Genomic DNA, 25,038 nt, shown 5'->3' on the forward strand with positions numbered 1-25,038 from the left:
TCCAAAAAATAATTTTTGCTAAATTGTGCGGTTAGTAAGAATTTCGTTTTTCAATTTCAACCAGACACCTCAACCAGAATTTTAATTAATACCACCATAAAAAAAAGAAAAAACTGCCGAGTATTACATAATAATAATAAACACGGACTAGAACACATGTGTTTCTTTTTTTTAATCTTGTCATGTCGTTCTACATCATTTAAATTAATGGCTACATCGGTTTACGTGAAGGCACTTTGTTCGAACTAGTGTGTTTCCATCCTTGTCGCTTTTGTTACCCCTCCCAGCTCGTCAGCGCGTCTGACAAAGACACCAGTCGGACGAGTCCATTTTTGACAGGGTACTGCAGTCGCGCGTCGTTGCACAAAACCGCAAAAATTGTATCAAAAACAGTCAAAATGAAGCGCTCCGTGTCAACGAAATAGTCAAAATCGCCGCCCCTTTCACCTCGTCTTCGCACCGCCAAACTCGAGAAAAAATAAACGTCTCTGACGTCAGCCATGAAGGCACTTCGCAGCGCCGCCAACCGCACGCCAAAATCCCCCAACAGCAAATGTGAGCACCAGCGATGTCGCGGACGCAATTTTAGAGTTTCGCGGAAAACGCCGCATTGTTTTTCTTCGGAAGATGTTGATGAAGAAGCAGTTTAGTGTGTGGTTGTACGCTGTGGCGATTAATGCGACGTAGATAGTGAAATTCGGGGTATTTATTTGTGACCGCTCCAGCCATAACAATGGAACTTGGTGACCATGTTTATGCCGCCGAAAGGATTATAAAAAAAAGAGTCCGACGGGTAAGGTTGTCTTTTAAATAGTTGCCGCGGTTGTTGTTTATGTGTCCCCACAAGTTAGCGTTTTCGCAACGAAACTTTGGTGACGCCAGGGCCGTTGTTTTATTTTTGTTGCGGGATCGTGAGTCAAGGGGTATTTCCTTACGTAATTGGGGTTTCCTCGTCACCCCTTTTCGTGGGGCCGAAGACGTGAGTCACCAGGAAGCCTTTATTCAAGTGTGGCTTTGGGGGGTTGTTTTAATGTCAGTGAAGAGTCCACAGCTAACTTGGTTCTGGTGGATCATTGTGGTGGTTGTGTTTGCGAATTGATGCTGCGACCAACAGCTGGTGTTGCTAATTGAAAAAAAACTACCTGACTCGAAATCTGAATAAATAATAACAAAACCGACAAAACGAGTTTGGCGATTTGACTGACACTGGTAAGATACTTTATTGAGGTTTAAAGTCAATAAAATAATTCAAGGCCATTATATAAAATTTACGACCGGATCGAAGGATGAGTAGCATTGGTTTTTATGGACTTGGGTCTTCCAAGCACTGACTGACTTAATTTCTATGCAGATAAATTCACCAGAAAGATAAGTTACTTTGCATATTTAAATCTTTGCGTCAGAAAGTGAAATCTGATATAAATCAACAAGAATGTTTGCTTTATCGTGATAAGCATGTCTTCTGCCTGTGTTTTTTGATTGAGCCATCAAAATGTACATAAATTCATACACTTGCCACACGTGTTACAAACAACTTTTTCTACGATCGGTTGAAATTTTTGAAGGTCAAAGGATTTTTTAAACAGGTTAAAGGCAACTGCTTGATCAAGGTGATTTTTTTATCGACAGATCTTTATTCATCCTATGTCTGACGATGACTTAATTATAATTTATCTTGATCACAAGGCTTAAACTATCATACTCAGCATTCGTACGGTTTCATAAGTACTGTAATTTTTATTTGAAAAGTAAAGTAGGTAGTCGTGGGATTTTTAACTTTACAATTTCACAAAAAAATATGTCCGTAGCGATTTGTTATACAGCTAAAGATAATTATTTTGAATTTATATACATATCCCCTCTTAAAAGCTGATGACGTCATTTAAAATTTTCGTGAAGTAAATCTCTTCAAATTAATAGAACGTGGTTCAAACATGTATTGATCATAATTACAATATCTCTATGAAACATCCAGTGTAATATGCGTTTTTACCCGTGCTGTTTTTAATATACCGGGTGTCTGGAAAATGGTTATGAAATTTTAAATGTAACTTGTCCAGAATTTTCACTACATCATGCGAGGGCAGTTTTTTTTTTAAACAATTTATTTTCATATTTTAATCTAGCATCAATTTTCTATAAAATATTATCATTTCCCGGCTAAATAGGGCCGACTTCATAATTTTTTGGAAAATTTTTGGAAATCGAAGTCTCAGTTTTTCGGTTATTTAAAGAAGTGTCGCACAAAAAGCAGTTCAGATTCGTAATCCCTGGAAAAGTGTCTACAGACCGATGTTTTTTCCGATCAAATAGCACATTCACCTTTTTTTTGAAAATTTTTGGAAAATTAAAACCGAACTCATTCAGTTAATCAAAGACTTAAAAAGGTGTCCTAAAAGAACTTCATATTCTGAATTTAGGGAGAATTTTCAGTAATATAGACATCACATATGAGATTAGAATTTCGTAATGTAGGGTGAATTTTTCGCTTTCATATTTTTTTTTTTTAATTTTTGGAAATTTAGTTTTAATTTTTTTTTATTTAATAGGTGTCGCAAAAGCTGCACATTCACCTTTTTTTTGAAAATTTTTGGAAAATTAAAACCGAACTCTTTCAGTTAATCAAAGACTTAAATAGGTGTCCTAAAAAAACTTCATATTCTGAATTTAGAGTGAATTTTCAGTAATACAGACATCACAAATGAGATTAGAAATTCGTAATGTAGGGTGAATTTTTCGCTTTCATATATTTTTTTTAATTTTTGGAAATTGTTTTAATTTTTTTTTTTTTTTTATTTAATAGGTGTCGCAAAAGCTGCTACAGTTATTTTTCACTAAAATACAGGTAATTTTTTTAATCTTTTTGGAAACTTTTTGGAAAATAAATTAGTATTCACTGCCACCTTTTCTATCCAAAGTCACTTTTTCTGGTTGTTTTTTTGGAAAAATATTGGAAATCTAATCCTCAATTTTTTGTTTTTTTTATAAAACATCTTTTCCCGTCTAAATACAGGAAACTTCATGATTTTTTTGGGAAATTGTTGGAAATTAAAATCTCATTTTTTCGGTTATTTAAAAAGTGTCACACAAACAATTACAGGTTTGTAATCTGTAGACAAATGTTTACATTCTGATTTTTGTTTGCCATGACAAGACTAATTTTGGCAAAGGGCCTACTCTATGAGAAAATAAAGGGCGGGTGGGCGGGGTTAGTATTTGCTAAGATAAGACTGATGTTGTCAAATGACTTCCTGAGAAAATAAAAGGTGGGTGGGTGGAGCTAGTACTTGCCAAGATAAGACTGATTTTGGCAAAGGACCTACCTTCTAAGCAAATAAAGGGCGAGTTGGCGCGACTAGAGAAAGACCCCTAACGTTCTGGTAGTAAATACTTCAATTGCATTGTTGAATTGTAGGTATACCGCGTACAAATCTTTCATTAAAAGAATTTCTTGAATAATTTTACAAAAGTACAATGATTTTCTAAAGTGACGAAGCTTCTGTAATTTTCAAAAATTCTAAATCTTATTTTAGTAGCTACTAGCCCCGCCCACCCACACTCTCTTTTCTTAGACGGTATGTCATTTGCTAAAATCAGTTTTATCCTAGTATGCTCTATCGATTTTTTGTTGAAATTTTTGCATAACGTATTTTAAAAAAACAATATTTCATTTATTTATGGAAATTTTGAAACTGCGTTGTCACCACTGTTTTCAGCCTGCAAAACTTTAGAAATCGTACTAGGTGTATCTTTGACTTTATTTGTTGAGGCTGAGATATAGTAAAAATAAAAGTTAGCCACTTCTATGACGGAAGCTTTTTTTTACTATGTATCGTTTCTAACAAAAAAAATCGACGATATATCTGGTATGATTTCTGGAGTTTTGTAAGCTGAAACAGTGTTGAAAACCGTGTTCTGAAATTTCTTTTAATAATTGAGATGTTTTTTTTTAAATACGTTATGCAAAAATTTTACTAAAATTAAAAGAAAAATATGATCACAAACTTTTTAACAAAATTTGCTCGTGCGTTATATAAAGAAAGTTATGCACAACATATATTTTAAATTTCAAAACCATAGATCGAAAATTCCACTCAGAAAACGTAGCGATTGACTTTAACAATAGATTACTAGTGCTGGTTATGGGAATTAATAAATAAATAAACACAAGAAAACACATTTAATAAGACATTAGGAATTATAAACAAAAACAAAACCAACAAAAGAAAAAAGCTCGTAATTTTTCCAAATTTTGACGATTTTTTTGTAAAAGTTAGTCAAAGATAAAACTATTTTGGCAATGACATACTCTGTAAGAAAAGAGAGGGTGGGTGGGCGGGGCTACTACTTGCTGAGATAGGATTCAACAATATTAAGAGTAGTCATTAGAATGAAGAGGACGTACATGGAATAAGTTAAAGTTGGCCCCGCCCACCCACCCGTGCTTATATTTTCTTGGAAAATAAGAAATAAATCTTCATGTAAATAGTGTAAGAAAAAATTACGGTTAGCTTTTTTTTTTCTTTTTTAATAATTCCACTCCCATTCTACAGAAGAACATATAATTAACTCCGCCTCTATTTCAGTGATTCAGTTTGTCTGGTCTGATCTAAGTGGACTCCATACTGAACAGAAATAAAATTAGTCCTTAAGACAAGACTGATTTTGGCAGATGTCATACCCTTAAAGAAAAGTGAGGGTGGGTGGGCGGGGCTAGTATCTACTAAAATATGACCAATTTTGGCAAATGAGATATACTAGACGCAAATATTTAGTGCTTTTATGGCTTTAACGTTTAAAGTACTTTACAGCCTTTCATAAAAGTTAGCAAATGGCAGTTGTCGGGGACGCCCGAGACAGTACGACCCTGTGCTTTTACCAGAAAAGGTATTTTCAGGTAGGTTATCAATAAGCGGGTTTAAAACATCCTGCTGTGACGGCCTACTGAATTATAATGGGAGTTAAATTAGTGTGAAGCCATAAACGCACTAAAAGTTTGCGTCTGGTATAACTTGTAAGAATAGGAAGGGTCAGTGGGCCGTTCTAGTATACTTTAACCAGAACTCTTGTGCGGATTCTGCCTCATGCTTCTATTGACTTCCACTAATTTTGAGTAACACAAATGGCAGTGAAATTTTCATTACGGTTCATCTCGATAAATCCTCTCCCAGCCATCTCGACTGCGACAAATTTACAAGCGTCTTTAGTTAAGCCCTCATAAAAATTAGTGGAAGTCAATAGACGCCTGAGGCAGACTCCGCACAAAAGTTCTGGTCAAAGATTACCTGCTAAAATAAGATCGATTTTGGCAAACTCTATATATTAAAAAAAAAACAAAGATTAAACCCTACCCACCCGCCCCGATCTCAATTGTGATGAATTTTTCATTCGTTGTTAGACGGAGGGGCGGAGTTTAATAATTGTAACATCAAAATTTCTCTAGAAAATTCTACCTTTTAAAACATATTTCGTATGGTAATTTCCTGTAGAGAAATGAGGATTTAGCAACTAAGCTCCACCCTTCAGCTCACCATGAATAAAAAATTTATCACAATCGAGAAAGGGTGGGTGGGCGGGGCTGTCGCTTCCTTATCAAAGATTCCACAGGAAAAAGTTAAAATTGGCCCCGCCCACCCACCCGTTGTCATATTTTCTTGGAAAATAAGAAATAAATTTTAAAGTAAATAGTGTAACAAAAAATTATGGTTAGTTCTTTTTTTAATAGCCTCACTCCCATTCTACAGAAGAACATATAATTAACCCCGCCTCCATTTCAGTGATTCATTTCGTATGGTCCACGGTGTATAATAAGTTAGGTGTTACGACGAAGCGTACTCACCGTGCATCGACTTGACGCCGGTTTAGTCACAATGAGCGGTCGAGAGAGACAGACAGCGGCGGCCTGTAACCTCTCACTTAGATCTGTTTAGCAGCGTTTGGCGGGCTTTTTCCCTCTCTAGGTGTGACAGATTTTGCTAGGTTTTCTCTGCGGTTTCTTACTTGTTTTTTGATTTATCAATAAAAATGGGTAGAAAATGTGTTGTGCCTAATTGTTCTAGCGGATACAATGGTAATCCCGAAAAAGTGTCGGTGTTTCGGGTACCTAAAGACAGATTACTGGAATGGCACTTTTATTGCAGTAGTGAACTGCTGCTTTTGAACAACACTTTGCACTAAAAAATACTGTTCGTCGCTATAGTAATAGTAGGCATTTTATGTTGAATTTTATTTTTACTTAAAACAATTACTCCCTTTTTATCGGTTATGTGTTATGTTTTAACATTCAAGAAACAGAATTTATGTTTATTTTCAGAAGGTTTTTGAATGCGATATGTATTTTTTCTTTATTCCACATAAACTATATTTTTTGCAGAGATTTTTCGGCACAATTCGACAAGCAGGTTGTGCCAATGGACATCCCTTATCTATAACTCTTTGCAGCTATACCGAATGTTATCGGTTTATAAATTATTAAAACCTCCGAAATTTGGTAATTGCACACGGATGCAGGAAAATAGTAATGCAAATCATTCGTTATCATTTAATGACTCCAAAAATATTTTTGAAACAAATACCAGACTGCGGGAAAAATCATGTTGAGAAAATAAAAAGGAAAATTGAATATATTTTAGATACAGATTCACCGATTAACGAAATAGACGAACAACTATTTGAAGATGTCACTACAACTAAAATTGTTGACAACATCATTTATTACTTAGCTGGATTTGTCGCAAAAAAAATTGTACAATACTTCAAAATGTAATATTTGCCTTGAACAGTTATATAACAAAGAAGATCCATGTTCTAGTACATCTGAATTTACTAGTACAAAATCCAGGGAGTGGTTAAACCATCCAGATTTGTTAATGTTTAATATGTTCCGATGGGTGGAAGGGATATTTATGAAATATATCGATTTTGTGGATGTATTCGATGCAACAATTGAAGAGCTATTCGCAACAAAAATTTGTATGACTATTTACTTTCCTTTTTCTTGTGAAGAGCATAGAATGGAAATATTTTCAAAGGCAATATATTTTTACACAATTATGTAAATTACACAATTTTATAAACAGAAACAAGAGAAAACAACCAAGGCATGTGCAGAAAAAAGGAAAGAGTCTCGATTACAGACTACGTAATAATGGTAACTTTTTATTTCTCAAACAGTAAAGCAGATAATGGTTAATGGATATTTTTTAGTTGTCTTGTGAAACGAACAGAAGTGAGTGATACTAATATAATATGTGAAGGCGAAAAGAACTATCTTTAACAACGAGTTTACATTAATCTTTTTAAATAAATTATTATTTTAAAAATGTTTAAAGTTTTTATTTTAATACAACGGATAATTAGTTTTGATGTTTTTTGGACCTAAATGGCTTTAATTCCGACAAATACTTCTCCCGTCTCTTTCCCGTCCGTGCGATTAAATGATGGCCGCCCTCTTCTGTTTCTCTCACTCCAAATCTGTGACTAGTTGGGGACACGTTTCACGCGCTCGTCGGAACACCTAACTTATTATACACCGTGGTATGGTCTGATAGAAAGTGGACCCCTTACTGAACAGAAATAAAATTAGTTCTTTGAATGAGAAGAGTGCGGGTGGAGGGGGCGGGATTAGTACTTGCTAAGATAAGACTGATTTTTGCAGATGTCATACCCTGTAAGAAAAAAGAGGGTGGGTGGGTGGGGATAGTACTTGCGAAGATAAGACTGATTTTGGCAAATGAGATTTCTTCTAAGAAAAGAGAGGGTGGGTGGGCGGGGCTAGTACCTGCTAAGATTAGACTGATTTTAGCAAATGACGGATCCTTTAAGAAATTTAATTAACTTATTATTAGAGTAGGCACTAGAGGCTTCAAAGCATTTAAAAAAAAACGGGGTCCCAAAATACCCAAGAGTCTCCTGAATTAACTTTTTCAAGTTTATCCAACAACAAAACACCAGATTAGTGATCAAAAAATTGTGTACCAACTCAAAAATACATTAAGTTCACAAGTCGAGATCTAAAGTTCAAAACTGAGAAACACCATGGATTAAAGAGATCATACCAAAATTATTTTGTATAATGAAACAGGGTGTCATAGAATTAGTGCCCCAATTTTTGATCACGATGTATATATACAGGGTAAATCACTAAGCACACATTTCTAGATCTCTTTAATTATTATTAAAAATAGAAAAAAAAGTCAAAGACCAAAGTCACACCGTTCTTTGAGGACTACTCTAAAATAATTTTTAACTATACAGAGTGTTTTGTTTTTAAACAAAATTTACTATATTAAATTTGAAAACTGGTGAGTCTTTGACGTATCAAAAATTGTCAAATGTTTTAAAACCCTACGTTTAAAATGTTCGCAGTTAATTTTAGGTCCCCTGGTGTTTTATTTTCGGATAAATTTAAAGGAATCTGGTGTTTTGTTGCTGGATGAACTTGAAAAAATCTTTTGAGCTTTTAGAGTTTTATTTTCTATGAATTAAAAAAAGTCTTGAGTGCCGCATAATGTTATAATTAAATTTTTTAGAGGATACGTTATTTGCTAAAATCAGTCTTATCTTAGCAGTTACTAGCCCCGCCCACCCACCCTCTCTTTCTTAGGGGGCGTGTGATTTGCCAAATTCAGTTTTATCTTAGTAGTTACTAGCTCCGCCCACCCACCCGTTCTTTCCTTGGAAGGTATGTTATTTGCCAAACTCAGTTTTATTTAGAGATCTTACTAAATGTTTTTTTTTATTTATTAATGAAAAATAGCTTATTTTATTAATGACAATGCGGTTGTTATGGTTATTGTCATAAAAAAAATAAAAGGTGGACTTTGGTCACGATCGTTACAAAGAAATCAGAAAGTAAACCAATTTTACTTTTATAAAATGGCGTTTTTTGTAATCTACATCATCAAAATTTTTTTTATTATTTTGGAACTCCCGAAACCCCCGTACATAACGTACTGAAGGGTTAATCCGCGATTTTGCAGACACCCGGTATTATCCTCTGTTTCCAGGAGACAAAATCAATCAAATTTCATTTTCTTTTAACGTAAATTCACTTTGATATACCGCCGCTGATGCTGATTATTATTATCTGTACGTGCTCAATAGTCGAATTCCTTCGAAGTTAGGCGTATACTGAGAACACATTTTTTCAGTCAGGGGTTGTCATAAAATAAAAATAAATAAATTTTATTATAATTTTTATTTAAAAAAAAAAGGGTGTATTTTGGGTTGCCTAAATTCAATAAATTTGGCACCTCAGGTTTCAATACTGACAAACTAAGAGAAACTTTTTATAACTATTATTCCTTTACTTTTAATAAATAAAACAACCATCAGGTCAGGTCAGGTCAGGTTAGTACTTGCTAAGATAAGACTGATTTTTGTAGATGTCATACCCTCTAAGAAAAAAGAGGGTGGGTGGGCGGGGCTAGTACTTGCTAAGATAAGACTGATTTTGGCAAATGAGATGTCTTCTAAGAAAAGAGAGGGTGGGTGGGCGGGGCTAGTACCTGCTACGATTAGACTGATTTTAGCAAATGACGGATCCTTTAAGAAATTTAACTAACTTATTACAAGAGTAGGCACTAGAGGCTCCAAAGCATTAAAAAAAAAACGGGGTCCCAAAATACCCAAGAGTCTCCTGAATTAAATTTTTCAAGTTCATCCAACAACAAAACACCAGATTAGTGATCAAAAAATTGTGTACCAACTCAAAAATACATTAAGTTCACAAGTCGAGATCTAAAGTTCAAAAATGAGAAACACCATGGATTAAAGAGATCATACCAAAATTATTTTGTATGATGAAACAGGGTATCATAGAATTAGTGCCCCAATTTTTGATCACGATGTATATACAGGATTAATCACTAAGCACACATTTCTAGATATCTCTTTAATTATTCAAAATAGAAAAAAAAAGTCAAAGACCAAAGTTACACCGTTCTTTGAGGACTCTACTCTAAAATAATTTTTAACTATACAGAGTGTTTTGTTTTTAAACAAAATTTACTATATTAAATTTGAAAACTGGTGAGTCTTTGACGTATCAAAAATTGTCAAATGTTTTAAAACCCTTAAAACCTTTAAAACGTTTAAAATGTTCGCAGTTAATTTTAGGTCCCCTGGTGTTTTATTTTCGGATAAATTTAAAGGAATCTGGTGTTTTGTTGCTGGATGAACTTGAAAAATTTGTTTGAGCTTTTAGAGTTTTATTTTCTATGAATTAAAAAAGTCTTGAGTGCCGCATAATGTTATAATTAAATTTTTTAGAGGATACGTTATTTGCTAAAATCAGTCTTATCTTAGCAGTTACTAGCCCCGCCCACCCACCCTCTATTTCTTAGGGGGTATGTGATTTGCCAAATTCAGTTTTATCTTAGTAGTTACTAGCCCCGCCCACCCACCCGTTCTTTCCTTGGAAGGTATGTTATTTGCCAAACTCAGTTTTATTTAGAGGTCTATAAATGTCTTACTAAATGTTTTTTTTTATTTATTAATGAAAAATAGCTTATTTTATTAATGACAATGCGGTTGTTATGGTTATTGTCATAAAAAAAAAATAAAAGGTGGACTTTGGTCACTGTCGCTACAAAGAAATCAGAAAGTAAACCAATTTTACTTTTATAAAATGGCGTTTTTTGTAATCTACATCATCAACATTTTTTTTATTATTATTTTGGAACTCCCGAAACCCCCGTACATAACGTACTGAAGGGTTAATCCGCGATTTTGCAGACACCCGGTATTATCCTCTGTTTCCAGGAGACAAAATCAATCAAATTTCATTTTCTTTTGACGTAAATTCACTTTGATATACCGCCGCTGATGCTGATTATTATTATCTGTACGTGCTCAATAGTCGAATTCCTTCGAAGTTAGGCGTATACTGCGAACATATTTTTTCAGTCAGGGGTTGTAATAAAAAAATTTTATTATGATTTTTATTTCAAAAATGGGGTGTATTTTGGGTTGCTTAAATTCCATAAATTTGGCACCTGAGGTTTCAATACTGACAAACTTAAGAGAAACTTTTATAACTAATATTCCTTTACTTTTAATAAATAAAATAACCATCAGGTACAATAATGTACAAATCCTCGTACAAGACAACAATTACCACTAGTCTAGTTACAACCGCTGGGGCTAACTTTATTAAAATAATCCCTCCAGGTTTATAATTTATTAAACAATCACTGCATATTACTATAATTACTTTTCGACCTCAGCACCGACTTCAGCCCGTGCGGAGAATTCGGCGGCGTATAATCCGGATCGGGTATATACGGTGGCGCAATGTGATTCAAAGGAGATCTCTTTCCTTTATTTTTTCCAATAGTAGCAGTTCTCTGGGCGATGGCTTCAGAAAACGACATCGGGTTTTTATTGCTTGGGTTGTTCTTGTTGGTGGTGGGTGTCTTGTACGGGTTGCCAGGGGGCGGCGAGTAAACATTACTAGGAGTTTTGTAGTTAGCGTTGTCGATGGGTTTAATGTAGGACTCGGTCGGAGGGGTAGAATAGATATGTTCGTTGGTCATATCCATGGGGTAGAAAGACTGACTTCGTCTAAATCCCTGGTTGTCGTAGACGTTGTCGGGTGAGTTCGTGTTATCGTTGGGGCTTGCCCAGAAGTCTTTCACCGAACCGTTAAACCAAGGGGGGTTGATTCTAGCAACGTCACTATTAAATATATTTAACAATCGATTTAATAAAAACTTACTCGTTTGATTCATATCCGTGGATTATCGGTAAAGTCGTGTTATTTTCCTAAAATTTAACATTTTAGTTTGAAAAATTAAAACTTTGTTAGTCGTACTTGAAGGATCTTAATTGTAAATTTCGTCATGATGGCGGCAAATACGACGTTGAGAATCCAGAGGATGTAGCCGCGCGCAGCGAGCGACATAACTATACCGTAGGTGGTCACAATCTGGAAAAAATTGTATTCTATGGGAATTTGGTTATGTTGTAGTCACCTCATTTGGAACTAGATTTTCTTCAATAGTGACATAGTCAGCCACGATTAAACCGGTGAGCACAATATCCACTATTGATGTCAGTATGACTGTGGCTGACCACGCTCCAAACAGGGTTTTCGTCAGCTGCCACTGATTGTGGATCATCGCTACAACATTAAATTGTGTCCATATTATCGACTTTGTAAATGGCTAGTCTTACCCCAGATGATACTGGCGGAAGTACATGTCCAAATGGCTGAAAATATAACATAGAACCACACGAAAATGATAAAGTCGTCTGGTTTTATTATGATGCTGATATTGGTCAAATTTGAATTATTGAAATCTAGAATTTGTTTTGTTTTTGTTGTGATCAAAAATTCGAAGATGTGTGTTACCTGATTTAAGGAATAGGCAGTATAGTAAGTTGCTATAGTCCGACCCACCTACTACTGTGCCATTCTCAATTTCAATGTTACAGCCGCTCACGAATATACTTTCGAAGTAGCACAATATACTCAAAATTGAGAGAACAAGCCAAGCAATCCCTTGTATCTATAAACAAAATAAAATAATTGTTATTGTCGGTGTTTTTTGTTTTACATACCAGTCCCAAAATCCCAGCGGTGTAAGCCAACGGCTTCGTCAGTAATTTATTGACTTCTTTTCTGTGTTGTTCGTGCGTCATTTTCAAAACTTGTGTGTCACCAGTACATGTTGAAACAATCGAGGCTGAAATTCTAGTTACCCAATATGAAACATAAATCCCTGTTATTTTCTTATCAGATAAGAAAAACGTAGTTAATTTATTGTGAATGATACACTAGATAAGGGTATTGTGCAGATAAAGTCTTAAATAAAATGGGACCTGTAACATAATTCAAAAAATTCCTCTAATTATTGGGTTTTGCGTTTCAATTTTATTGCTTATCAAACTAAAGCGATAACTTGGATTGTAATAAGAAGTGCAATAAAGTCGTTTATGAACACCTAATTTCACGGTGGCTTGACATTTCACACGTTTTTTTTTTTTTTTTTAATAATAATACTTTATTTCCATAGATTACATACAGTGTGGAAAATCGTCAGAACATGAAAGACAATTAGATAAATATATACAGACATATGCTACACAAAATCTTTTACACAGTATAAACATCTAGTAACAAGATAGTCTCTCAATCTGCGCCTAAAGGCGTCAATAAATAAAAGATTTTTTATTTCGTTAGGTAATTTATTATACAAGTCAAGTCCTAAAGAACAAAGTGAATTTTTTGTAACGTTCAATTTTTTTGTAGGAACGTGGAATAAGTTCTTTTGTCTAGTGTTTTTGTCGTGGACTTCACTATTTTTAACAAATTTTGTTTTATTTTTATGTACGTACATACAACATTCAAAAACATACAAGGACGGTACAGTCATTAAATTATATTTTTTGAAAAGTTCGCGGCATGAGTGCCTTTGAGAAACATTTAAAATTGTACGCAAAATTCTTTTTTGTATAACAGAGACATCTTGTGCAGATGGAGACATACCCCAAAAACAGATGCCATATCTTAAACGGGACTCTACTTGTCCATAGTAAATCATTAACAAGTGATTCAAATCCAACAAAGACCTAACATTTCTAATCAAACAGCATACTTTTGAAAGCTGAACGATAAGTCGATTGCAATGTAATGTCCAATTCAGTTTATCATCTAAAGTTAGTCCTAAGAATTTTACAGTATTTGTTTTATCTAAAATCGTATTATTAAGCATTATTCTTACGTCATTTATGTCAGCTTTTACATTATGTTGATGGAATCTGAGATATTTGGTTTTTGTTTCATTTAAATACAGGCTATTGGAGTTAAAATAGTTGGACATATTTTTAGTGGTATTGTCACATTTAAGTTGCAGTTCGTGAGAGAGTCTGTCAGAAATGATTATTGTGGCATCGTCAGCATAAAGTGTAGTATTTACACTACTTTCAAGATTGTGGTTTAAATCATTGATATAGCATATAAATAATGTTGGCCCTAATATGGACCCCTGAGGGACTCCAAGACTTACTTCCATAATATTTGAAAATGCATTTTTTGTTGAATTAGTATTTGTGTCAAAATATTTGTACGCTACATATTGTGTTCGTTTTAGTAGATACGATTGTATCCATTCTAACGGAACGCCGCGAATGCCGTAATTTTCCAGTTTATTTAAAAGACGCTTATGACAGATAGTATCAAACGCCTTAGTTAAATCATAGAATATTCCAATTGGGTACTCCTTTTTCTCTAAACAGGATAAAATGTGGTCATAAAAATGATTTAGGGCGTGAAATGTCGATGTATTAGGCCTGAAACCGAACTGATTTTTTGTTAAAATATTGTTACGTTCAAGGTGTGTTTGCAATCGCGATAGAAAGCAGTATTCGTATATTTTTGAAAAGCTGGATGTTAGTGCTATTGGTCTGTAATTATTCATGTCTGAAGAATTATCTTTTTTATGAAGTGGTATGACTTTATTAAGTTTTATTTTTTCGGGAAAACAGCCAGTTTCAAATGACAAGTTGACCAGGTACGTAAATTGCGAACTTAATATGGGGACTGTTTTTTTTAATAAAAATGCAGGCACATCGTCAAAACCGCCAGAGCCTTTTGCATGAAGCCTAGCCAAAAGCAGACTTGACAATTCGCTGACGGTGAACGGAGTCAAAAATAAATTTTTGCAGTCTCTGAAACTTAGAGTGTTTGAAGGATCTGAACTCTTTATCTGATTTACTATGTTTCTCGGTGCATTGACAAAAAAAGAGTTAAATGCATCTGCAATATTGTGCGCGTTTTGTATTACTTGGTTATCCAAGTTTAACTTAATGTTACTATGCGGCTGTTTTTGCTGGTTTGTTACCGCATTGAAGATGCCCCAAGCAGTCTTTGTTATGTTATCCGATTTATCAAGTTTATTTTGATAAAATTTTCTTTTTGTTTGATTGATCAAAGCACAATGTTCCTCTTTAGCCAATTTATAGATCGGTTCTAGTTCACTAAAAGATTTTTGTAGGATAAATAAATCTCTTAGTTTTGTACTGGACAATTTGACCTCGTTATTTAACCAGGATTTTCCTTCCCGAGCATTAATTTTTTTAAAAGGAAAATGTTGTTCGAAATAGTTTATAAAAATTTTATGGAAGTAATTAAAAGCTTCGGTACTGTCCTTATATGTGTACAAAGGAGTCCAGTTTTCATAATAAAGATCCCTTAAGAAGTTTTGAATTTTCAAATCGTCATATATGCGAGTGAATTTATAAGAACTTATATCACTTTGTATTTTTATCAAATCAGTTTGAAAGTAAGCAATCCTATGGTCCGACAAAACAGTATCCTGAATACAGCAAAAATCAGAGTTACTAAGATTGGTGAAAAGATGATCAAGTGTATTACTACCTCTAGTGGGACGATTAACTTTATTTGTAAGACCAAATGACGCAGAAATTTGATTTAAATACTCAAATTGTTTTTTATCTCGTTTTGGATCAATATTAAAGTCACCGCAAAGTATAAAATAATTATTTCTTTTAAAGTATAAATCTAAGATAATACCAATATTATTGTAAAAAATTTGAATATCGCTGTCAGGAGACCTGTAACAAGTAAATAAGAATATTTTTTTCTCTCCAAAGGACCAAGATATTCCACAAATTTCAAAATGTTTTTCCACGCAATGTTCTGATAAATTTAAATTTAGCACATTAACTGATAAGTCAGTAGCACACCAAATACCAACACCACCACCCTTGCAATTTTTCCTGGAGAATGATGCTGCCAGTTTATACCCCTGGATATGTACTGCTTCTACGTTGGTAACAGTGCACCAGGTTTCAGTAAGACACAAAAATTTTATCTTACCATATTCTTGGAGAATATCCGTATATAATATGTCACATTTATTTGCTGTGATGGCTTGACAGTTTAATAAGAGAAGATCATAGTTTTTATTTGCTGAAGACTCCCGTTGTTTCTTTATCATGTATGGATTAAAGAGATAATGGAACTACCGAACCCGTTACATTCACGTTTATGTAGATAAATAAAGCTGAATTATTTATCTCTTCCAGGGCGTCGTCGAGTACTACGTGAAATGGAAAGGCTGGAGCCAGAAGCACAACACGTGGGAGCCCGAGGAGAACATCCTCGACTTGCGGCTCATCGACCTGTTCGAGCGGTCGCAGAAGGTGGACGTGCACAAGCGCGGCCCCAAGAAGAAAGACCGCCACGCCGAGAAGCAACAAGTGGAGACCGAGGACGAAGGGCGCGCGAGCGGCGAAGACAGCCAGGACGACACAGTGACCAGCGCCGAGCAGAGCAAGCCGACGCCCGCCGCCAACAAGAAGGAGTCGACGCCGAACCCCGACGACGAGGACACGCGGGCCGGGTCCGAGGTGTCCTCCAAGTCGCCAGTGCCAACGGGAGTGGACGACAACGAGAATTCGAATAGCTCGAGCAGCGAGGACAGGAGGCCGATTCTGGCCAGGCTGGAGATCGGGGCCAAGCGGAAGGCCGAAGTGTTGTCGAAGGAGAGCGGGAAGATCGGGGTTACGATCACGACGAGCAGTCCGACGAGCTCGAGTCCGCCACCGAGCAAGGTATTTGGGAATAAGGGGTTTTGCGAAATTTTGAATATCGGCGAAAATAATCCGGTTTCTGACGTTCAGCGCGATAAAGGATTATGGTATAATCGGGCGGTTTAGCAAAAATTTTGCACAATGAAATCACAATGAAATTTATATTTGTAGCAGGAGATGATGGGTACTTATGGTTAAAATAAGCCACTGCATCACTCTGTATTCAGATCAAAATAATAAATACTATGAAAGCAGTAAATAAATTTCACCTTATTAGCCCCAGATGTTCCAATCAAGGATTTGTGGGGGATTATCATCATTTTTTTGTGGCAATAAATAATAATAGGCCATTGTTATGTGTGTTATATGGCAGGTTAAACGTAAATTCGAATCTTATACGTTTACGTCGTAGAAAATAGTTAATAAAACGTATAATCAATTTGAAGAAACAGTAAACCAAAATAGCGTCCTTGTTAGTTTTTTGGGTAATACGTACCGAAGTTGAATAAAAACTGCTTCAAAGGTGGCTATAAATTTATCGCAGGACGTCGTAACTTAACAACACTGCACCCGCGCTTGGTAGTAAATTGTCGCGCAGATAAAAGTGATTTTGTTTACAATTGTTTCTTTATGTTCAACATTGATGACGATTATTGCTCATTTTTATCGTAAATTCAAAATTTATAGTCGACGTTGTATTGTCCTTCCCGAATAACATTTTTCTCTGAGCGACTGGCTATTTTCACGTTTTGTCGATGTTTTATGCATTTTTTGTATTTTTCGATTTCTCAGTTTTCCTATATTTCAGTTTTCTGATTTTTTAATTTTTCAATTTTTCAATTCTTGGCGTTTCTGAATTTTCGATTCCTCAATTTCTCGAATAATCGATTTTTTGATTTTTTTGATTTGTCCCTTTTTCGACTTTTATTTTAGACTTTCGATTTTGATTTTGGACTTTTCTGTTTTTTAATTTTTCTATTTTTCAATTTGTCGGTTTTTAAATTTTTCGATTTTGGACTAATTGATTTCTTGATCTATATTCAATTTTGAATATTCGTTTTTTCGAACATTTAGATTTTCCAAATTTTGGATTTTTTAGTTTTTCAATTTTTTTTAATTTTTCAATTTTTTGATATTTTCGAGTTCTCCATTTTTCAATTCTTGGCGTTTTTGAATTTTCGATTTTACGATTTCTCATTTTCTCGATTAATATTTTTTTTTAATTTTTCGATTTTTTTAAATTTTAGATATTTTGATTTTTGGATCTTCATTTTACGGTTTTTCGCCTTCTCGCTTTTAGATTTTTCTGTTTTTTAATTTTTCGATTTATCAAGTTTTCGATTTGTCGCTTTATTTAAGTTTGGATTTTACAAATTTCGGATTTTTTAGTTTTTAGATATTTCGGCTTTTCGATTTTCTTTTTTTTTATTATATTTGTCTAAATACATTTTCTTGTAGATTTCGAGCTCTAGAACTCACTTCCGCCCACGTTTCTTTGATAACTTCAACCATTTTTCGGGAATCGACCGTTGAACTATCGAAATTTTTAGAAATTTTCAAAAATTCGCATTTTATACCGATTCATTCGAAAATGTTGATCCGTGACCATCAACACGCTATATTTTTGGAATCAGCTTGTCGAGATCTACGTCCCTGAATTTTTTCACAATTTTTAGACAACTTTTTTAAAAGTGAAAATTTTCCAATGGTCCCCCCTTCTTCAAATTTCGGCTAAATTTTGACATTTTCGAAACTTAACTAAATACATTTTCTTGTAGATTTCGAGCTCTAGAACTCACTTCCAGCCTGGTTTTTTTGATAACTCCAATCGTTTTTCCAGAATCGAACGTCGAAATATCGAAATTTTTAGAAATTGTCAAAAATTTACATTTCGTCCAGATTCCTTCGAAAATGTTGCTCCGTTACCATCAACATGATATATTTTTGGAATCAGCATATCGAGATTTACGTCCCTGAATTTTTTTTCACAATTTTTAGACAACTTTTTTAAAAGTGAAATTTTTCCAATTCTTCAAATTTCGGCCAAAACTTCACATTTTCAAAACTTAACTAAATACATTTTCTTGTAGATTTCGAGTTCTAGAACTCACTTCCAGCCTGGTTTTTTTGATAACTCCAATCGTTTTTCCAGAATCGAACGTCGAAATATCGAAATTTTTAGAAATTGTCAAAAATTTACATTTCGTCCAGATTCCTTCGAAAATGTTGCTCCGTTACCATCAACATGATATATTTTTGGAATCAGCATATCGAGATTTACGTCCCTGAATTTTTTTTCACAATTTTTAGACAACTTTTTTAAAAGTGAAATTTTTCCAATTCTTCAAATTTCGGCCAAAACTTCACATTTTCAAAACTTAGCTAAATACATTTTCTTGTAGATTTCGAGCTCTAGAACTCATTTCCGGCTTCGTTTCTTTAATGACTCCGACCGCTTTTCCAGAATCGTCCGTTGAAATATCGAAATTTTTAGAAATTGTCAAAAATTTACATTTCGTTCAGATTCTTTCGAAAATGTTGCTCCGTTACCATCAACATGCTATATTTTTGGAATCAGCATGTCGAGATCTGCGTCCCTGAATTTTTTCACAATGTTTAGACGACTTTTTTAAAAGTGAAATTTTTCCAATGGTCCCCCCTTCTTCAAATTTCGGCCAAAATTTCACATTTTCGAAACCTAACCAAATACATTTTCTTGTAGATTGGTTTTTTTGATAACTCCAACCGTTTTTCCAGAATCGACTCCTGATATATCGAAACTTTTAGAAATTTTCAAAAATTCGCATTTTATACCGATTCATTCGAAAATATTGATCCGTGACCATCAACACGTTATATTTTTGGAATCAGCATGTCGAGATCTAGGTCCGTGAATTTTTTCATAATTTTTAGGCGACTTTTTTTAAGTGAAATTTTTCCAATGGTCCCTGCTTCTTCAAATTTTGACATTTTCGAAACTTTACTAAATACATTTTCTTTATATTATATATCGAGATTTTTGTGGAAAAAACAATTGAATAACAATTTTTCGATTTTTCGGCTTTTCAATTTCTCGATTGTCGATTTTTTGTTTCTTGAATTTTTGGATTTCGCATTTTTTGTATTTTTCGATTTCTCAGTTTTCCGATATTTCAGTTTTCGGATTTTTTAATTTTTCAATTTTTCAATTCTTGGCGTTTCTGAATTTTCGATTCCTCAATTTCTCGAATAATCGATTTTTTGATTTTTCTGATTTGTCCATTTTTCGATTTTGATTTTAGACTTTTCTGTTTTTTAATTTTTCTATTTTTCAATTTATCGGTTTTTAAATTTTTCGATTTTTCAATTTTTCGATTTGTCGGTTTATTTAAGTTTAAATTTTTCGATTTTGGACTAATTGATCTATATTCAATTTTGAATATTCCTTTTTTCGAACATTTGGATTTTCCAAATTTTGGATTTTTTAGTTTTTCAATTTTTTTAATTTTTCAATTTTTTGATATTTTCGAGTTCTCCATTTTTCAATTATGTATTGGCGTTTTTGAATTTTCGATTTTACGATTTCTCATTTTCTCGATTAATCATTTTTTTTTTAATTTTTCTATTTTTTAAATTTTAGATATTTTGATTTTTGGATCTTCATTTTACGGTTTTTCGTCTTTTAGCTTTTAGATTTTTCTGTTTTTTAATTTTTCGATTTATCAATTTTTCGATTTGTCGCTTTATTTAAGTTTGGATTTTACAAATTTCGGATTTTTTAGTTTTTAGATATTTCGGCTTTTCGATTTTTCTTTTTTTTATTATATTTGTCTAAATACATTTGCTTGTAGATTTCGAGCTCTAGAACTCACTTCAGACTTCGTTTCTTTGATAACTTCAACCATTTTTCCAGAATCGTCCGTTAAAATATCGAAATTTTTAGAAATTGTCAAAAATTTACATTTCGTCCAGATTCTTTCGAAAATGTTGCTCCGTTACCATCAACATGCTATATTTTTGGAATCAGCATATCGAGATTTACGTCCCTGAATTTTTTCACAATTTTTAGACAACTTTTTTAAAAGTGAAATTTTTCCAATGGTAATTCTTCAAATTTCGGCCAAAATTTCACAGTTTCGAAACCTAACTAAATACATTTTCTTGTAGATTTCGAGCTTTAGAACTGACTTCCGGCCTGTTTTTTTTCATAACTCCAACCGTTTTTCCAGAATCGACTCCTGATATATCGAAACTTTTAGAAATTTTCAAAAATTCGCATTTCGTACCAATTCTTTCGAAAATGTTGCTCTGTGACCATCGACACGCTATATATTTGGAATCAGCATGTCGAGATCTACGTCCCTGAATTTTTTCACAATTTTTAGACAATTTTTTTAATAGTGAAATTTTTCTTCAAATTTCGGCCAAATTTTGACATTTTCGAAACTTAACTAAATACATTTTCTTGTATATTTCGAGCTCTAGAACTCACTTCCGGTCACGTTTCTTTGATAACTCCAACCGTTTTTCGGGAATCGACCGTTGAAATATCGAAATTTTTAGAAATTTTCAAAAATTGGCATTTCATACCGGTTCTGTCCAAAATGTTCATCCGTGACCATCAACACGCTATATTTTTGGAATCAGCATGTCAAGATCTACGTCCCTGAATTTTTTCAGAATTTTTAGACAATTTTTTTAAAAGTAAAATTTTGACATTTTCGAAACTTAACTAAATACATTTTCTAGTAGATTTTGGACTGTGGAACTCACTTCCAGCGTCGTTTCTTTGATAACTCCAACCGTTTTTCCAGAATCGACCGTTGAAATACCGAAATTTTACAAAATTTTCAAAAATTCAAAATTCGAATTTCGTACCGATTCCTTCGAAAATGTTGATCCGCTATATTTTTGGAATCAGCATGTCGAGATCTATGTCTCTTAATTTTTTCACAATTTTTTAAAGACTTTTTTTTAAGTGAAATTTTTCCAATGGTCCCCCGTTCTTCAAATTTTGACATTTTCGAAACTTCACTAAATAGATTTCTTGTAGATTTCGAGCGGTAGAACTCACTTCCGGTCTCGTTTCTTTGATAACTCCAACCGTTTTTCGGGAATCGACCGTTGAAATATCGAGTTTTTTAGAAATTTTCATAAATTCGCAATTCGTAATGATTCTTTCGAAAATGTTGCTCCGAGATCATGAACACGCGGTATTTTTAAAATTAGCACGTCGAGATCTACGTCCCTGAATTTTTTTACAATTTTTAGACGACTTTTTTAAAAGTGAAATTTTTTGAAACTTAACTAAATACATTTTCTTGTAGATTTCGAGTTGTAGGACTCACTTCCGGCCTCGTTTCTTTGATAACTCCAACCATTTTTCTGGAATCGACCGTCGAAATATCGAATTTTTTAGAAATTTGCAAAAATTCGCATTTCGTAACGATTTTTTCGAAAATGTTGCTCCATGAGCATTAACATGCTATATTTTTAGAATCAGCACGTCGAGATCCACGTCCCTGATTTTTTTTTACAATTTTTAGACGACTTTTAAAAGTGAAATTTTTCCAAAAGTCTTTCAAATTTCAGCCAAATTTCGACATTTTCGAAACTTAACAAAACACATTTTCTTGTAAATTTCGAGCTCTAGAACTCATTTCGGGCCTGGTTGCTTTAATAACTCCAACTTTTTTCCAGAATCGACCATTGAAATATCGAAATTTTTAAAAATTTTCAAAAATTCTCATTTCGTACCGATTCTTGCGAAAATGTTGCTCCGTGACCATCAATACGCTATATTTTTGGAATCAGCATGTCGAGATCTACGTCCCTAATTTTTTTCATAATTTTTAGACAACTTTTTTTAAAGTGAAATTTTTTCAATTTCTTCAATTTTGGGCCAATTTTTGACATTTTCGAAAATTAACTAAATACATTTTCTTGTAGGAACTCATTTCTGGCCTCGTTTCTTTTTAATGCTTAGATTTGTCGGTTTTTCGATTTCTCGATTTTCAATTTTTCGATTTTTCAATTCGTGGTGTTTCTGAATTTCCGATTTTTCGGTCTCGCAATTTGTCGAGTAACCAATTTTTTCATTTTTCGGATTTGTTGATTTTTCAGCTTTTAAATTTTTTGATTTTTCAGTTCTTTTAATTTTTTTGTTTTTAAATTTTTCGCTGTTTCGATTTATCAGTGTTTCGATTTTCCGGCTTGGATTTTCCAAAATTAGATTTTTTATTTACTTTTTCAATTTTCCAAAATTTCGCGACTTTTTAAATTTCATAGTTTTCGTTTTTTCAAATTTTTTGGTGTTTTGATTTTTCGCCTTCTCGCTTTTAGATTTTTGAATTTTAAAATTTTGCCATTTTTCAATTTTTGAATTTCTGGTTTTTGTGATTATTAGTTTTTCAATTGTTTAAATTTTACGTTTTTTACTTCTAATTTCTCTGTTTCGATTTTTCAACTTTTTGATTTTCGAATTTTTCGATTTTTCGAGATTTTGATATTAAAGTTTTTCAATTCTTCAAAAGCCTTTTTCCCGTTGGTTATCTGCTTTAAATACATTTCATATTGTTCGCTTTTACAAAAACATTTTATAATTTTTAAAGTAGCGGGATTTGCCGCGAGAAGTTCTGTCGAAATAACCTTCGACCAATTTTTTTAATTTCAATGTCATGTCAGTTCAGATTTCTAGGATATTCTTCGGTCCGTATTAACTAATTTCTTAAAAATTAGTAATTTAGTTTAATCTCTGAATAGAATAATTACTAATACGACTGTACTTTTCAAGAATGATTCCGTTTCTCAGGAAGACTATAACCAGAATCTTCTCGATTATACCATTTCCGGTGCACTCTAGACGTTTTTTGCATTAGTCATTGCCATTATTTAAAAAATATATTGTATGTGAAAAATAATAATAGTTTTTTTATTTATGGTAACAAGATAATATAAATTTGACAAAAATGTTGTTAAAATTATTCCAGATATTTCTAATTGCGTATTTTCATTTTCGTGAAAATTATCGTCATGGTTAAAGATAGAACTTCCTAATTTTTGTGGCCAAACAAAGGTGATGCAGATTAAAAAAATGAGGTTTTATCATCAGCGCTGACAGTTATAAACTGCAATTTAGATTAAATTGGTATTTTAATCCAAGAAATGAGGCACATTTCCATTTGTAGGAGAACACGAGGCCAAGGAAACTTCAAATGACATTAACACCACAATTGAAAATTTGAATTTTCCTTGTACTCGGAAATCTATTATTCCATCACACTTATCTGTGTCACCACATTCCAAATTATTATTTTGTAATTGCTTTGTGTATATTTCGACACGAAAATGTAGCAAACAACCTGGATTACTTATCGTGTATTTTTATCAGAAAATTAATTTTCAAAGTTATCATAAATTAATCAACACTGTCACGAACCAAAAAAGTGCGCATTGACATTGCTTTGCGCACATTTTGGCTCCTGAAAATTTTATGAAAAATTGCGATTAAAAATGTTTTTCTCATCTAGGTCCACAAACTCTCCTCAGCCAAACCGCAGTCTTCGACGTCGTCAGCGAACCGCGCCAACGGCCGCCAGAAAAGCGAAGAAGAAACCTCGTCGGCGATCCCCTCGGCGTCGAGTCCCGCCGTTCTGACCGCCACGACGCCCCGAACCTCGACTGACAAGAGTCGCAGTCCCCTCGACGCCACTCTGCCCCACTCCTCGACGAAAGAGCCGGCGTCGCCGAAGCCGGTGGCGTCGCGGACCGACGACAAGCGGCCGCCCGCCGAGCCGCCCGTGTCGCCGCCTCCGAAGAAACCCGAAGTCAGCACGAAGGCCGACAGCGCGGAGGGCGAGTGCAAAGCGGGCGATAAAGAGCTGACGGTGAACGGACACAATAACAATAACAATGTGACTGACGAACTCCCGGTGCTGACGAGTCCGGGCTCGGAGTACTGGCTGGCGAGGAACCCCGTAGCGGATCAGGTTTTCATCACCGACGTCACGGTGAACCTGAAGACTGTCACGATCCGGGAATGTAAAACCGAGAAGGGGTTTTTCAAAGATCGGGACGATAATAGTCATTCTAGTGATATTGTTTGACTTTTATTTATTTCGTTGATAAGCTTAAGTCGTAAGGACAGTGATGGGCTTTTTTAGATATCCGAGGGTGGGTATCGTACAGGGTAGCTCAGTTTTAGAGCAACGTTTCCCCGAGGATCTGATAGGTTTTATTAGACTGTTGGTGCTATATGCTTTTTTATTGGCCAGCCTGAGGGAGTGGACGGTTTCACGATTCATTGACTGCTTGTTGTGTAGTAGTGCTGAGGCTGGACGTCGTGGTTCGAGGACGATTTTTGTATAAATGTGTATATTTCGCTGCTGTCATTTCCAAAGGTCCTGCTTGTTTGCTCCAAATACAACCCCAAATCTTCATTCGTTTTTTCTTTTTTTTACTGTGATATTCAAATCGTACTAGATGAAATTCGGTCACAAT

General features: G+C 34.1%; 2 protein-coding genes across 2 annotated transcripts; one reads left to right on the forward strand and one right to left on the reverse strand.

Annotated features, from left to right (window-relative positions):
* The first annotated feature begins 317 nt into the window (after positions 1 to 317).
* LOC135136751 (polycomb group protein Pc) lies at positions 318 to 25,038 on the forward strand. Its single transcript, XM_064066211.1, has 3 exons — positions 318 to 793; positions 16,054 to 16,581; positions 24,069 to 25,038. Exons 1-3 carry the CDS (start codon positions 734 to 736, stop codon positions 24,642 to 24,644), a joined length of 1,164 nt encoding a protein of 387 aa, XP_063922281.1. The 5' UTR covers positions 318 to 733; the 3' UTR covers positions 24,645 to 25,038.
* LOC135136762 (uncharacterized) lies at positions 11,126 to 12,697 on the reverse strand. Its single transcript, XM_064066213.1, has 7 exons — positions 12,565 to 12,697; positions 12,356 to 12,512; positions 12,178 to 12,303; positions 11,976 to 12,124; positions 11,816 to 11,929; positions 11,720 to 11,766; positions 11,126 to 11,667 (listed from the first exon to the last, which is right to left on the reverse strand). The coding sequence occupies exons 1-7, from the start codon at positions 12,643 to 12,645 to the stop codon at positions 11,193 to 11,195; spliced, it is 1,149 nt and encodes a 382-aa protein (XP_063922283.1). The 5' UTR covers positions 12,646 to 12,697; the 3' UTR covers positions 11,126 to 11,192.

The sequence above is a fragment of the Zophobas morio genome, unplaced genomic scaffold (assembly GCF_036711695.1).
Source record: "Zophobas morio isolate AGI-343-1 ecotype UQ-CSIRO unplaced genomic scaffold, CSIRO_AGI_Zmor_V1 ptg000004l, whole genome shotgun sequence".
Taxonomy (NCBI): Eukaryota; Metazoa; Arthropoda; class Insecta; order Coleoptera; family Tenebrionidae; genus Zophobas; species Zophobas morio.

What these genes read in the sequence shown, in the direction of transcription:
- LOC135136751 (XM_064066211.1), top strand. Translation starts at nt 734, where the DNA reads ATGGAACTTGGTGACCATGTTTATGCCGCCGAAAGGATTATAAAAAAA. An exon ending in TAAAAAAAAGAGTCCGACGG is followed by an intron (nt 794 to 16,053) that starts GTAAGGTTGTCT and finishes TATCTCTTCCAG; the next exon opens with GGCGTCGTCGAGTACTACGT. An exon ending in CGAGTCCGCCACCGAGCAAG is followed by an intron (nt 16,582 to 24,068) that starts GTATTTGGGAAT and finishes TTTCTCATCTAG; the next exon opens with GTCCACAAACTCTCCTCAGC.
- LOC135136762 (XM_064066213.1), bottom strand. Translation starts at nt 12,645, where the DNA reads ATGACGCACGAACAACACAGAAAAGAAGTCAATAAATTACTGACGAAG. An exon ending in CCGCTGGGATTTTGGGACTG is followed by an intron (nt 12,513 to 12,564) that starts GTATGTAAAACA and finishes TTTTGTTTATAG; the next exon opens with ATACAAGGGATTGCTTGGCT. An exon ending in TTACAATTAAGATCCTTCAA is followed by an intron (nt 11,767 to 11,815) that starts GTACGACTAACA and finishes GTTAAATTTTAG; the next exon opens with GAAAATAACACGACTTTACC.